The following is a 16,139-nucleotide window of genomic DNA, read 5'->3' on the forward strand; positions in this document are numbered from 1 at the left end:
GGCGTCTCTCAATCTTTCGATGGATTTCATTCTAGATTTTCGTCTTGGGAGGAAACCAGTGTTTGAGAACGAGGGACACCGCATTCCACAGGGGATTAGTGATCTTTTGATTGATTAATATTTGAATCAGTCGTTAAAGAGATTGAAAATACAGACTCCGGGCTTTCTAGCAAGGTATAAAACAATGGGGTTGTGATAAGGAAGCAATACCGAAACAGCGTTTGAATTTCGTCATTTTCCTGTGGAAAACAGGACGGATCACCTTGGGGTACCTCGATTAAAATGTATTTTCAGACAATTTCTAACTTTTATTTTAACAAGACAACTTCAAATATCTCATTAATTACTACATAATTAATGGTAAGTACAACTTGCTTCTAATAAAAATGGTAGCTGTTCTATGTTTTTTTTCCTTTTTGTATTTTTGCGGTGAAGTGGCCCGCGACATGGCTGTCCGAAATGGATATGGCCCGCAGGCCGAAAAAGGTTGGGCATCCCTGGTCTAGGGCATAAAGTTTTCATAGCATAAAAAAAGTTCAACCCTCTCCTGCTGGGAATGGAAAAGGTAAGTTATGGGTCACATGCTCGGTTGAGGCTCAACTCTCCTGCTGGAATAGCAAGGAAAATTATAGGTCACAGACAAACCAGGAACCCCTGCAATAATGTCAAAGATATACCATTTAAAATTTGTCATAAACTTAATTTTGCAAAGTATATAAAAAACGAATACAACCAAAGAAATCACCCTCAAAGACAATCTAGGTTCCAAAATTTTCAACCCTCGTTCACACTGGTGCCTGGGTCTATTACAAGCTTTGAAATTCTAGACTTGTTTCCAAGACAATCCTTGCCTGAGACTGAAATGGAACAAGACATCCTGTGCTCCGTTTCAGATTTTGATAGATTTTGTGTAATTTTCATATTATTTGTGCATGACATAATATGAAGCAAAGAATTTCATGAATGTTGTGATCTTTACTCTGAAATGCAGTGTATTCTGAGAATGGGGTGGGAACGTCGGCTTTCTACGGGAATGCAGTATGCTTGGGTCAAAGTAACCTTACGGTTACTAAACTTATGTTGAAGTGCTAAAACCGAAAAAGGGGAGGTGGTGGGTTTTAAAACCATCATTCAGAGAACTGCCATATGTTAAAACCAAATTTCATCTGTAAGTTACAAGGCTGGGTAGGGCAGATCTGTACAGCCCTGGTGTCTAATGGGTAGTTGCTGCATAGGGTAGGGCTGATGAGAGGTTGACAAAATAATCTGTGGATACTGACATAAATGGATGTGCTAACAACAGTATTATCATATCCATGTATGTTGTTTCTATACATATAAATGCACTGCTAAATTTTGTATGTGTATTTTATTTTTTGTGTGTATTTGTGCCTTATCAAATAATAAAAAAAAAATTGTGTTGCCTCTAGGAAATATGTCAAAACCTCAATTTCTGTGACCTGTCAAAAATAGACTTAATGTGTTTGAAGCTACATGAGCTATTTCCTTAGAGGTCCTGTCTACTTTTCTATTTAAAAACAAAATGAAGAGGTAAAACAAAATCACAATACGTTCCTTTTGAACTAACAATAGTATGTTCTAGAAATTTGTTAGCAACTTTGACCTTTGACTTTGGTCAGCCAAAGAATTACACAATATAAATAAACAGAATAAAGCAGGAATTAGTGACACAATTGAACTCTGATAAGTCAAAGCTTCAAGGGACCGATGAAAAATTTAGTTAAGGAAGTTCGTTGAAAAAGAACCTTTTTTTTCACTGTGGACTTATCTTTATTTTTGCATGTGCTCATGCACCATTGTTCCCAGCCAAAAAGTCTTATGGATGTTCGACGACAGTTTCTCTTCATTTCTTTTGAAATAAACAAGTCGATGACAGTGAGTCAAAAATGTTAATGGGTACATCTTTACATGACTTGACCAACGAACGGATGTCAGTTGCATGTTCTTGCCTCCTTCAGGATTGGGAGGAGTACGATTTTATGATACACGATTTTACACTTTCCGACATGTTTTTAAATGGTTTCAACATGCTGATTGGCTTAAAATTATTCAAGTTGTGGAAGTTTTTGGTTAAGTCAATTTGAGCTACGTAAGTTGAAAGTGCATTGCTTTAACAGGATCCAACCAATTGATGTTTAAAATTCGAGTAAGGGAGAATTTCGACTTGTGGAAGCTCGATTGTATATGTGATTCTTAAAACATTACCAGCATGTAAAATGTTTCGTTTATTTTAACCTGGCTGTAGGAGATATCACAAAGAATTTTTTTGTGTGTAGTTTTCTATACTTGTTGTCACAAAGTTTCTCAGATTTTTCACTGCTTTGTGTTGCATTTTTAAACTTCATCTTAACATCTTGAACAAAATGAAGCATAGAATTTCTTCCAACCACACTGCTTGAAAACAAACCCATTAATTCACATAAGCTTTCTTTCAATTTCCTCTCCCTACCCTATATCCCTAAAATAAAAAAATAAAAAACAAAAACAAGAAATAACAGCTTTCTTCAGTTGTATGACGTGTTACTACCTTCAGCAGATGTCGATATTTCATACAGTTCCTATACTCAATCATACATGAGCCTCTCCCTTCTAGGCAGTGACATGACCACTCAAAAAACAGCCAGCCAGGTAGGGCACATTTATCACAGAGACTCTAATGCTAGGGTAATATGTATCTATGCACAGCCCATGCAGCTTCTGAATAAACTATAGATACTCATCTCACCTATGTTTCAGTGATGGTAATGTACACAAAGAAGTGGCCTTTTAGTGAAAATCAACATATCCCACCCTCAACTCCTGTAGGTTGCAATAATTTCGTTAAGTGGTGCAAGTACAGGAGAACAACTTGTAACCTCTCTTTTGTTAACAAAGGGCAATTGGTTTCCACAGAAGAACACTACCAAAATAAGCACTTGTACCAAATCTACATGCACCACAATAACTGCTACAAGTTAACACATTTTTGCCTCCACATCTTAAGCACCAGAAATTTACCACATGCAATATGGACAATGTAGAAGTACCTCTGAGTATGTCTTCAAACAGCTTTAAAAAAAAACAACAGAGTATCAAAGGATGAAAAAAATGATCACAGAAGCAATAATATTTCAAAACAAGGTTTTTGTTTTCTCAAAGACAATTCAAACAAAAACAGCAAAAGTAGACAAAATTTCATAAAATGTGTATATTAATCTTTAAACACATGTTTCCCATCACGAAACCTCTAGTAACCCCACTTTGCATTCAATCAGAACAATGGCTTATATATTATATAAATACACACATAAAGCGCAAAATTAAGAAGGAAAAATAAACCAGCCTGAAGATTATACTAAAAAGCAAAGCAATTTACCACATTTTGTTACATATACCAAAAAAAATTTCCATCACACACATTATTGGCTGTATAAGTCCCTAAATTGCTGGGATAATTACACACTCTAACTTGAAACTAACACAATATAACTTTATTCTTGTTGATTTACCTAAGTACAAAATGAAAATCATTAAAAGCAAAAAAAAAAAAATAAATAAAAATAAAAAAAATAAAAATAATTGCTGTACAACAGATATTCATAAAATGCTCAAATAATATCCACTTTGCTGTAGCTGTTAGTACCCTGTTTACCCATCACTGGATCTCATGTGAAGCTCTTGCCTTGTCACACGTACCACTTTCATTTCTCACTTACCTTGTCTGCTTGAAATACTCCTCTCATCAGTGGGCATTTTCTGGTCACGCCCAGTCACTTGCTTTCTCTTGGAATGTGGTTCCTTGTCACTAATCCTGCCTAACCAACAAGCTCATCTCCCTCATGGCTGTACTTATCGATAATGTCTCAGTTATAGTAAAACTTCCAATAACTATACACTATAAAAACCCTGTCTAGAACCATACCTCTGCCTAGATATCTATCAATAATCTTTAAACAATCAACTACACACTCACTTTGTACATGACAAAATGAATTCAATTTTCTTGGAAAAGATAAAGGGTTAAAGACTTAGGCATTTCATCTGTTCATTGCTTACAAACATTTTTTGACTAACCTCTTTTCATTCAGACATTTTAATTAAAAGCGTGAAAATTAATAAGGCCCATTCAGTCTTGTATTTTTTGATTTGGTCATTTTAAGCTGCAAAATCATGTTCGAATAATGATTTTTTTCTTTAATAGTGTGGAAATAGTGTGGTTTACTCATGCTTTGCGCACTTGAAAAAAACTTCCTGGAAATATTTACATTCAAAATAGACATCAAGCCCAGAAACAAAGAACTAGTATTACATAGTCACATACACTTTAAACAAAACATTTCGGAAAAAAAAATACTTAAGAGAAATAAACATGTTATTTGTTTTGAACAATTAGGGAATTCATTGGCACTTGAGACAGGTGTGATGGCCATTAGATGATATCACTCAAAACTGGCATGTTCCGTTTGGACTAATCGCTTAATACGTGTCAATACACAGACCTCAGACCTGAGCGATGTATAAACATCACAATAAAAAGCATAATTTTTATCAACCCTGGATGCAAGAAAAATAAATCTGTCAGAGAGATCATCAGTAACACACGATAGTGGAATGATTCTTTGGTCAGAGGCAAATTATTATGCACAGCAGATTGCACACAAAGCAAAGGTGAACAGTTTTCCTGCAGCAGAGATGATCTAACCTTTCTTCCCCAAAGCTATTTCTTCTTAAGTGCAAACTTTCCCCAGCATTCTTAATTTTGATTACATCAACTACACATACCTGCAAGACACATAAGATCATTCTAGCTAGACCACTGGGAGTAAAGATGTTTCTACTGCCGGAGGCCACCACCAACACAACTTTCTTACTTTGCTTGCTCAGCACTGTCAATGTCAGCCTGAAAAAAGGCTCAGCAAATATACTGTCTAAAACAAAACATCATGCAAACTTTTAGAACTAAAATGAAACAATCTAGTGCCTATCATATTTCTCTGCTTGGTGGCATGTGGCTGCTGCGCTCATTTCATTTGACATTGTGGCTAAAAACAGCGGGGCAGGTTTGAGTATGGCTGTGGTGGAAACTTGGAGGCTGGGTGCACAGCCGCACTAACTTGATGCTATATTTGTAGTAGCCAGCTAAAAAGCTTATAACTTACTAGCAGTTTAGCTGACTACTAAGAGTTACTCAAGACTGTGCATCCAGTCCCTGATGGTCATCTTGCAAAGTCAGCAATAAGAGCAAATAGTGAGGGTAGCCTTTAAGCGAACACACAGTCCCTGATGGTCATCTTGCAATTTCAGCAATAAGAACAAATAGTGAGGGTAACCTTCAAGCGAACACCCAGTCCCTGATGGTCATCTTGCAATGTCAGCAATAAAACGTGGGGGAAAGAATCCAACTTTTTTTTACAGCTGACAGATATACCTGCAGTCACTCTGAACATCTGATCATTGTCAGCAGTTTAAGTCACCATCCGCAAGCGTAAATATCAGTGTGCAGATAATTTTAGGATGTCTAGTGTGTGGTGTTGCTGCGAGCACGGCGTTCAGATTTTAGAAGTTCCTCCTGCAGAAGCTGAAGGGTCGAAAACAGGGACTCCCTTTCCTGTGCTGAGGTCTTAAGGTCCTCTTCTAAGGATATTATTCGTTCCTGCAGTAGCAACTTCTCTGTTTCTGCCTCAGCATCAACTGTGGCCTGTACCACAGCGACGGTAGAAGCCACACATGCTGCAGACACCTCACATTTATTTCCCTCAGCCAGGACTTGCTCCTCACACTCACGAAGCTTTTCCTTCAACTGCAGAATCTGCTCCTCATACAGCTTGTTGGTTTGCTGCAATTGGTCACACTGGCGACGCAGCTGTGAGTTCTCTGCTTGAGTGTGGGTAAGGAGAGTTAAAGAGGAAGAAGATGAAGGTGTGTGATGTCCCCGACCCTCAAACGTGTCTGTATCATCCGCACCAGGACTTGACTCCATCCAGTGATGACTAGAGGTACATTCTGCAGCAAAATATGCATTTTTTTTTTTTTAGTAGACTTTTCACTAGTTATATTTTCTGAGACACTGATACTTTACACCATAGATAATTAATGGAATCTCAGCCCAAAACTTCAATTTGGTCAATATTATTTATCTGCTGATGTGAATGAAGATGATAAAAAAAAGACCAATGAAAATTAGTGGCAGTGCATTAAGATTTAGAAAAACTTATGAAAAAAGTAAGTAAAAAAATAATGTTACTGGTGGTCAAGTTGAAGATGCCGTCAGAGCCTCGGGTGATGTAAAGATGGTCGATGTGACAGTTCATGGGCATGCTGTTTGCCAAGGAGCCAGAACTGTCTGGTCTGTCCTCCTACAAAAAAAAAAAAAAACTTGATCAGTGAATCACTTTACACATTACTGACTACTCATCACAACATCAAAAGGACAGCAACATGATCATTTTTTTCAGACTGAATTACACATATTCACTAGCATAAGAAACAGGTTGTTATCATTTCATTTGCACAAGAAACTGTCTGCCATAATTCGTCACTTCTCCCGCTGTTGTTCAGCTGTCCATGTCACTAGGATCTTTTCCAAACACAAGTATAATGGTGAAACTTGCACTTCTTTGTGTTCAATGTCACACACAGTATACTTTTTGAAGAGGTTGGGGAGGGGTGAATTTGTATTTGATGCCGAGCCACCAACTAAGGTTATATCACGGCAAGGCAACCAGCCACATGCAGAGAAAGAGATGCCACATGCAGAGAAAGAACAGCGCGTCAGAGATGAAAGCTGAACCCAGGACAGCCAACCCTCACTTTATTTGTGACAGGCACTTACTGTTGTACCACTGTACCAACCACACTCTTTGAAGAAATAGGTACACTAAAAGAATAGTTTTCTAACAATTAAACAACATTAATGTCGCTATTTCTGTAAAACCAATAACAAAATGCTTCTATTTCTGTGAGCTAACTTGTATAGAGTAATGCATAAATCTGTATGCTCAAGAGAACTATGCTACTGCTTAGAACAAAATTCCATAAAACTTGTGCCAACAATGTCCATCTCTCTCAGCGCTCGCTTCACCCTCTCACCTCCAGCACCAGAAGGAACTGACGAATGGTTACAGATAAGGGCACCACTTGTGCTGCTTTTTCATCCCCTATGAAGTCCGACAGTAAGCTGGTCCCTGAGAGCTTGAACAGCAGACTGTAGTCTTCAATTTTCACAGTGGCTTCCCCAGCTGCTGCAGCCCATTCTGTGGCTGATGGCTGGTCTGGGTTGAGGGTTAGCGTGGAGGCTGTTGGGGCGGCGGGTAGAAGATATCGGAATTTAAAAGGAAACCTGGGAGGTGAATCGGAAGCTGGAAGTTCATCTTGCAGAAATCCTGACAACAGGTTAAAAACTCTGTGTAACAGGTGCACAAAAAGGTGTGCTTGTGTCTATTATGGTTATTGAAAAAGAATCTTGGATTAAAAAAATATAGAAACTTGAACTTATTCACTTATGTCCCACCTTGTAGAGCTTTAGCTTGTTCACCTGACATCATATCTCTCCTGTAGTGCTTAATATTTAGTGGATTGTACATACTGTACAAAAGAGGTTACAATAAAATTATAGTTGTACCTGAAAGGAAGGGCTAGTGACTATTTTTAAATGAACGTAAGCAGATTATGATTACACATTTTATCCCTACATATTTCTTAGAAGACACTTTATTGAATAAAGGGTGAGGCTTTTGTAAGTACTGATTTTGTCACTGTTTATATAAATCAACCTAAGAACAAACTTATGAAAAAGTAGATGTATAAACAGTCTTATAAAAATCTTATAAAAATTTAAGAAAAAGTAGACAAATGAGTGAAACAAACAGAAAGGGATGAGTGCAAAACTACTCAAATCACACCTTTTGGTGAGGAAAATCTTCCATAAAAATCATCATAGGCAACATTGCCTGGCTGGTGTAGAAGAACTTGTGAAACTTGAGCTGCCACAACTGTTGCCTCATTGCTGACCTGCAGAACTCCTTGCACACCTTCAAATCGCAGCAAGACTAGCGACACCTGCAACTCCATAAAATCTGCTGCATAGGTACATGGACCAGGTGGCCAGGTTCTCTACTCACTGGTTGCTGTATGATTCCCATCATTATAAATAATAAGCATGAATCTGAAGAGGTCTTTACAAAATTTTGGATGTGAGTGCTTACTATTGCTTTAATATTTTGACACACAAAGTTGGAATCTTTGGGAAAGTTTTCTGAAAAAAGCAGTGTTATTTACATTTTCATCTGAAACATGATAACACACGTAAACAAAGCTCACCATTTCACGACCTTTGGTGGTGGAGCTATCTGCATACAAGCTTGACATGTCCATGTCACTGTATGTGTCCGGATTGGATCCAGTCTCAGACTGAGCTTCATGCACAAAAGCTGGCACTTCATCAGCATCGTCTAAAGAGAGCTGCTCAAAGTCATCATCATCAGAAGTGTCAGTCCTTATTGACAATGAATCCACGTCATCTGACTGTCCGTCATCGAATGTGTTTTTGATTTTGTCTGTCAAGTTGGAGAATGCTGACGAGAAGGCCTTTTTAACCTCTGACCCTTTGCTGGTCTTGGCACTCTTGACAGAGGACTTGCGGTCCAAGCCGATACCCGAATCAGAGCCAGCAGATGTTGACATTAAAGAGGACTTGATATCTGTAGGATGAGGAACTGGTGCACTGCCTACCAGCTGATTTGGAAGACCTGTGTTGTCTGAACCGGCCCAGGACTGGGAGCTGTTGGCAGAGGTGGTGTTGTCTAGCTGGCAGTGATTGTTATAGCCAGTTACAGGGGGGCCCAGGTTCAATTCACTTGAGCTGGAGCCATCATTATTGAAAAGAATCTCTCTCTCTGGTGCAAAAGCCAGTTCTGTTAGCTCTGAAAGGAAGAATGAATAGCAAAGCATGATATGAGTAGCTGTCGAAGGGGTGTTCATATCGCAGCAGCAGCAGCTGACAATAATGACGACAATAATGATCTGTAGTTTTAAAGTCTTTTGATGTCAGCATGTCAACACTGGAGACTTAAAGTCATCACAAAAGGAACCAGTAAATTCATCAGTTTTGAGCACGAGTGTGTGCATATTTTTAACGCATACATAAATTATACACATAATTCTGAAGTTATATGAATAATGAACTGTAGTTAACTCATTTACACAAAGATTATCATTTTACCATTTATGACAGTAAAGAAAAGAATATTTTCTCTCACATGGCCTCTGCTTTGTAATTATACACAAAATATTCAATACCACAAGCATAGTTGTATCATGATTTTCAAGTTAAAAAATTTTGTTTTAAAAATTCTTCCCAGGATCGGCTCACCATTTTCTTCTGTATTGGATGCTGCATTAAGGGATGGCTGGGAACCAGCACCCCCAATGCCATTACTGTTCGGAATGCCAAACACATCCGGCAGGTTGGGAATGCTGGGACTGAAATCATCTGAGAAAGTGCGTTGATGCATTTGGTAGGGACATACAATGGCCAACTCTGCTTGTGGAAAAACCAGGGGTACGTGCGTGACATAGGCACACGAGCTGTCACCCCACAATGCCAGATCTGAGCTGAGGTCTTCTTGGAATTTGGCAAAAGATTCTGCCAGCCGCATGAGGAAAATGTACTGGTAATGGTTGACCTGTACACGCATCTTGCTACCAAAATGGCTGAGAATAAACACTCCCTGCACAGCTGCCTTGGACTGCTGCTCCCCTCGCTCTTCTGACTGTAAGGAGTGGCTATCCTCAAAGCTCTCCGTCCCACGACTGTCAGGAGACTTTGTCCGACCCAGAGGCAGGTGATTTGGGCGTTTGTCTAGTCCAACATCCTCCTGCTGACTTACACGACGCTGTGGGGGTGTCGGAGAGTTGGATTTGCTCTCTCTATGATCAGATCTGTCAGAATTCTTGCTATGAAAGTCAGTGTAGGAAAGACTTGTGGATATGTTTTCGGTGAACCATAGGGTGAGGGGAAATGCTTCCACACAAGGGACTGGCCTGTTCCTGTAGTTCTGAACACCCAGAAACTCTACCCACACCTGACACATAAAAAACATACAGACTATGTCATTTCCAAAGCACCGAAGAACTAGGCAAAAAAAAACAACAAAGCTTGCAAGCTGTGGTATGAGAGAGTATTATTTTATAATAATTCTAGGTCAGAGAGAAATTAAGTCCAACAATATCATATCATTTTCCATTGTTCTTTTTGCTCTATCCAGTATTATGAATTTTATAAATAATTTTATAAGTCCAAAAAAAGTTAAGTGTTTGGCTAGGACCTTATTTTCATGTTCATACCTAGATATATACACATTTCAAGCATTTTTGAAAAATAGACAACATAAACAAATCAGAATGACAATGAAAGTTCAAAGTAAACAGAAATAAAAAATAAACTGTTCCAACCTTAATCTATTGTGCTTCAGCAATTTCTTGTTAATCCAAAGAAATTAGGTATGTCTAATGGCATTTCCCAAAAATATTTCTGGACATAGGATTACACAAAATGTATGATCCCTGCCTGTGGATCCACTGGCAGTTGGTTCTAAAGGTCACACACCAATCCGAAATGAATAAATATAACTCATGATGATGAAAAAGAATGTCAGCATAGGAAAAAAGGTTCAAAAACAGTGAAAAATGTCACCAGCCATCTCAATGTGTGCCCTTGTGTCACCACACTGTTCTTTTTTTTGGTTATTTCAAAAAAGGCACATCTGGAAAAATTCACATTTGTCACATCAAGATCTTCCTGTTCCTGTGTTAAGGGACATTATTCCAGTGGAAAAATGATTCCCTAGTGAAATGACAGGATTTTGTCCCTGTTTCTTTACAAAGTTTTGGAGCAAAAATGATCAAATGTGATACATACACATGTGCAGCTTGTGGTGTTTAGGTGCAGAAGGTGCTGCACATATCTATACACTCTGCTTTGAATGTGTTAAGAATGGCCTGAGTGACACCAATGTGACTGCAAACAGATAGCTGACAATAACTGAAGGTAAAGGTAATGAGTCCCATAGCCTACATGGCTGTAGGGTCAGTGAAAGTGGTTCACCATCTCTAGGTACAGCATGTGGAAGACGAAGCCTAACTCTCTCCTGCTGCCATCTTCACCTCCCCTGATAAATCAGGTACCCATTCCTGCAAAGCAGCTACTGGGTGGGCAGGGGATGTAATCCAGCCACAGGACGGAGCAGGCCTTGAACCTGTGACCTCCTGCTCTGCAGTTGAGTGTATTTATCACCAGGCTATGCTGCCTCTCCTGACAATAATAACAAGAATTAATCAATAACTCAATCCAAGAAGTGGTATACATACACAGCAAATGTAGTGAAAGCATCAAGCTTACACTCTGCTCAATACCTGTTCTAGGTGAAGGCCCCACACATCACTTGCAGCATCTTTCTTGAGACTGTTGCAGCTGAGCACATGTGCAACAGTGGAGTCAGGCTGCAATCTAGTGGGGTCCAAACCAAGAAGATTTTTTATAGCCTTGTCCAGGTAGGGATTGTCCTTTGCTGCTGCATGCTCCTCTAGAGCCCATGGAGACAGGCGGAAATGAGTGGCATCGTTAGGAAATTCTGACGTGTGGAACAGCTGACTACTGTAGTAACGATCCAAAGCTCTTTGCAAGTCACTTCTGCCCAGCTTGTCATCCACACGGCAATTGGAGGCTGTCAGTTTAGAGATCTGCAACTGCAAGGCATCTGGACGATCTGGTTGTCCCTCCACCTTCTCTTCGCTGGGTACAATCACCTGCACATGATTCAGAAGGCCATGCAGTACTGTCAGACACTAAAATTAACGCTGTCCCATACAACAAATACTTTGCAACTTTAGTTATCCCAAAGGGTAATTAGGAAGCAACTCATACTGTTATAACAATAATCAAAATCAACATAGCACAAGACCACCACCACCACCACCATCATATATTCATATGTGCTACACAGATCATCACCAACCAGACAGGAGAAATCTGTTACCCACTGGAGAAAGGCAGGTTAGAGAACAACATTATTCTAGACTGTTTAACTCATAAATTTACTTAATTCAGGTATGAGTTGTGTTAACTGGTAATCATTTAAGTATTGTGAACACTGCACTTCTGTCAAACTGTCAACACATCCACATCACAGTCTTTGTGTTCAAGGAAATTAACCTTTTTCTGTAATCCTTGCCTCAACAAGCTCAACAATTTTCATGAGCTGGTTGGTAATTGTAATTGCTGAACATGATGTGAATCTTTGATAAAATATACCTAAAGTGAACTGCGGTATATTTAAAATATTATTTATTACTGGATTGTACTAAGAAGTACAAGGGATGAAGGCAGCTAGGGAGAACTGGATCGAGAGCCAATGCCGGGACACAGAGGATGGAATGGCATGATGTGACAGCAAATAGGCCTACCAACTACTAAGGACTCTCTCTAAGACAGATCAGCACAAGAACTCGGTCATCGATGACTACCTTCTCACAGAAAGCTATGTTGTACTCAACCGATGGACTGAGTACTGCAAAAGACCTGTTCAACTTCCAGCTGAAGACCCATGCAAACATCATTCAAAACAACCAGGCTAGAGACAGTAAACCTGCAGCCCTACTAGTCCTATGAAAAGAGACTGAAAGAGCTCTACACAGTTTGAAGTGAGGAAAGTGGCCAGGCATTGATAATGTGCCAGCCAAGCTGCTCAAGCAGGGTGGAGAAGAAACTACAAAGCCCCCAACTATCCTGTGCCAAAGAGTCTGGGAACACAAGGAATGTCCAAAGAATGGACACAGTCATCAGTCATACCCCTCCCAAATAAAGGAAACAGCAAACAGTACCAGAACTACAGAACCGTAACCCTCTTTAATATCTTCTTGGAGAACATCATGTTCAAAGCCCTCTATGAGTGTCATACTTCCATTTCCATTGGCGGAAGACCGATCTGCAGCCTACGCTTTGCAGATGACATAGATCTATTAGCAGGCACTAACAAAGAACTTTAAGACCTCACTGGAAATCTTCTTACACCAGTCGCCAAGAGTTACTTGCTATACTGTTTGTGTATCATTGTGTGTCACCCTAACTGAGATCTTGCTTTTCACACATTTCTTTCCCTAAGCAGAGTATGAGATGAAGTGAAGCTGAAACAAGCTTGAGTAGTAAAAAATTTATCTTAGATTATGGATTATTCCAAATATATGCATTCTGCAAATACCCACAGAAAGATTTTGCTACTGCATTTCTGGGACACTTCTTTAACATGTATAAAAGTGTAGCACCCTATAAGCTTACAGCAATGAAAACTTTCCACACTACCTACCCGTGGCATAAGTGCTTCCAGTTTAATATCAACGTGCTCCTGTAGACCTCGCTCTCCTAAATCAAATTCCTGTAATACAGAAAACATGTGTACTTGAATAATTTGAACACGATTCTCCCTTGAAAAAAACAAATCATCACCATCTGCTTTTGTTAAGGGCAACTGCAACTAATGGTACACATAGACCTATACAAGTGCACATCCCAACATTCATAAGTGCACTCATACCATTTATTTTACATCTTAGATTTTATCATCTCAGCAATATACTGCAGTATCTGATACAGGATTCAGCTGAAGGAAATAAAGAATTAAGACTTTTCACATTAGAACTGGAGCTTTAATGTTTCAGCCTATATATTGCCAATACTATGACATTCTAGGTACTCACAAAAAGACACTGCTCATACTTAGTGTGCATTTTAATCAAGATTGTCATCCTTGAAGAATTTTCATCATTGCATATAAAACACACACACAAAGGATGTACAAGAAAGCTTAGTAAATTCTATTCTGCTCATCTTGCTGTAAGCTACCAAAGACCTGACTCATATGTGCAAGAAGGTATTACAGTAATATGTGAAGGAATTTTCCAAACAGAACTGACCACATTCTGAGCCAGGTTAAATAAGAAGTACTGGGACCACAGAAGTGTCAGAAAATCCAGCGTCACTCTCACAGGGTTGACCAGGATGTAAAGGTTTGCATGTGGCACTAAAACAAAAACCAAAAAAAAAAAAATGCCCACAATTGAGTCATGCACCATGAGCAGCAGACCTGACACGAGACAGAAAACACTTTATATTGTTCAATTTGTTTTTCTTCATACAAAATACTGGAAAGTTCCCTTAAGTGAAATCTAATACATTGCAAAAAGACAGTGCACAGAAAGGATTTACTGGCAATAAAGTATATTATGATATTCAGATTATTATGCAAAACACATAGTGGAATCAAAGACATATCTGCCGAACCCTTAAATCACCAACTTTTTATCAGGAAAGGAAGCAGCATACTGAACATCAGCCAATTCAATAGAAAGGTACCACTATTCAACAACCAGCTGGGAGACTTTTCAGACAACAGTGGGTGTTTGTCAAGGATGCTCCCTAGTGCCTGCACTGATTAATATCTGGGAAAAATATGCAATACAAAATATCCTTTACGACCACTTCACCTCTGTTTCCATCAGTGCAAGGCTGCCATGTAAGCAGCATGTTGTAGATGACATTGACATGAGTGGCTGGCAGCAACATTAAATTGCAATATCTCGGAGGCTGATGGACATATGGGCATATGTCTTTTGACCTGACAAGAGCAAAGTTGTGGTCAACACAAAGCTCAATAACAAAGCAAAGAGCTATATGAATGAAATGCAGAGAAGGTGAGCTGCTTTCAATATTTGGGAGCCACTCTTTCCAGGAATGGCAGCTGTATGGCAGACAACCACATCAGGATTACAACAGCAGCAGTAGCAATGGCCAGGCTGGACAGGATCTGGCACAGCCATAGCATGACCTTTCATGGTCCCAAACCTACAAATGAACCCAGGCTTTTGAGATCAACTGCCTAAGAAAACTGTTCTTAACCTCATACATGGAATATAAGACCAATATCTTTGTAAGGACTGCAGTCACCACCCTTGTGGGACACCAGGAACCTCTTCTACTAACAGTGAAATGGGACAAACTGGCTTCATTTAGCCAGGTCATCCGGCTCGACACTGTGTAAGACACAGGGACATTGGAGGGTGGTCGCTGCCAATGTGGACAGTGGGAGAACTGGAAGGCAAGAGTGAAGGATTGGACTGGTCACTCCATGCAGGACATGCTCACCACCTCCCAAGATTAACCTAAGTGGCAAGCCTTATTGCTGCTCTGTCTAGCCAGGTCTCAATAAGTAATGGCAGGCAATCAGCACAGGTAATCATCAAATACCAGTCAAAGGATGAAGGATAAGGCTCATGAAGAGACATAAAAGTATTCCTCTTTAAAAGGAAAAATCTTCCCCTAGAGAAGAAGTGACAGGGTATGCATCATTCACAGTCTCAACATCTTTGAGGGATAGCCACATAAATGTCATGACTACCATACATTTCCTTCAAAAGAGACTGACCAAATATGAGTGAAAAATCATATCACATATAAACTCTCTCCAGTTCATTCAAAAACATGATTAAAATGCCCCATAACTAGATGAAGAGAAAAGAAATATTTTGCTAAGGAAAAATTCCCTAAACTAAGTAAAAGACAATTTATGGCTACTTCTACCTGTGTGACAATTCTGTGCATTAAATCGAATGAAATAATTTTTTTCCAATTATATTTTTGGATGCTTTGCTATTAAAAGGCATTTAATTTTTTTAGTTGGAAATAAATTTGTCGCTTAAAATGCACGTGAACCACTGATTTTTGTTTTGGCATTTTATGTTGATTCAGAAACTAAAGAAAACTCAAGCTAGTCCATGTGCCACACCCAGAAGAAATTTTGTATGCCCAAGGCAACCTGAGCCTTTTACCTTCCTGTTTGACTGTCCTGGTAACAAGAACTTTACTGCTGCCCTATCAGACCAGCCAATGTAAACTTCATTTACTGGTATTTTTAGTCATTAAACAAGTGGACATACTTCATGAAATTGAAATGAAAAAAAAACCTTCAATCTATCTGAACCAAAGATTTGTTAATTACTGCCAGCACAAAATCATTTAGGAGCAAGTAAGAATGTCATGACCAGTAGGTCAATGTGCAAACTGGGAGTAAATAAATGTGCTATTCTTA

The 16,139-nt window shown here is 39.1% G+C and overlaps 1 protein-coding gene across 1 annotated transcript in view; it reads right to left on the minus strand.

The window, feature by feature from the left end:
* Positions 1–413: 413 nt before the first annotated feature.
* LOC112558541 (UHRF1-binding protein 1-like) overlaps positions 414–16,139 on the minus strand; it is a 35,116-nt gene continuing 19,390 nt past the window's right edge. Inside the window, 9 exon segments of the mRNA XM_025229037.1 lie at positions 414–6,003; positions 6,245–6,356; positions 7,090–7,382; positions 7,902–8,058; positions 8,320–8,921; positions 9,371–10,082; positions 11,413–11,805; positions 13,362–13,430; positions 13,969–14,075. Of these exon segments, the coding sequence (XP_025084822.1) occupies positions 5,519–6,003; positions 6,245–6,356; positions 7,090–7,382; positions 7,902–8,058; positions 8,320–8,921; positions 9,371–10,082; positions 11,413–11,805; positions 13,362–13,430; positions 13,969–14,075 (2,930 nt within the window). The 3' untranslated portion in view covers positions 414–5,518.

The sequence above is a fragment of the Pomacea canaliculata genome, linkage group LG3 (genome assembly GCF_003073045.1).
Source record: "Pomacea canaliculata isolate SZHN2017 linkage group LG3, ASM307304v1, whole genome shotgun sequence".
Classification (NCBI taxonomy): Eukaryota; Metazoa; Mollusca; class Gastropoda; order Architaenioglossa; family Ampullariidae; genus Pomacea; species Pomacea canaliculata.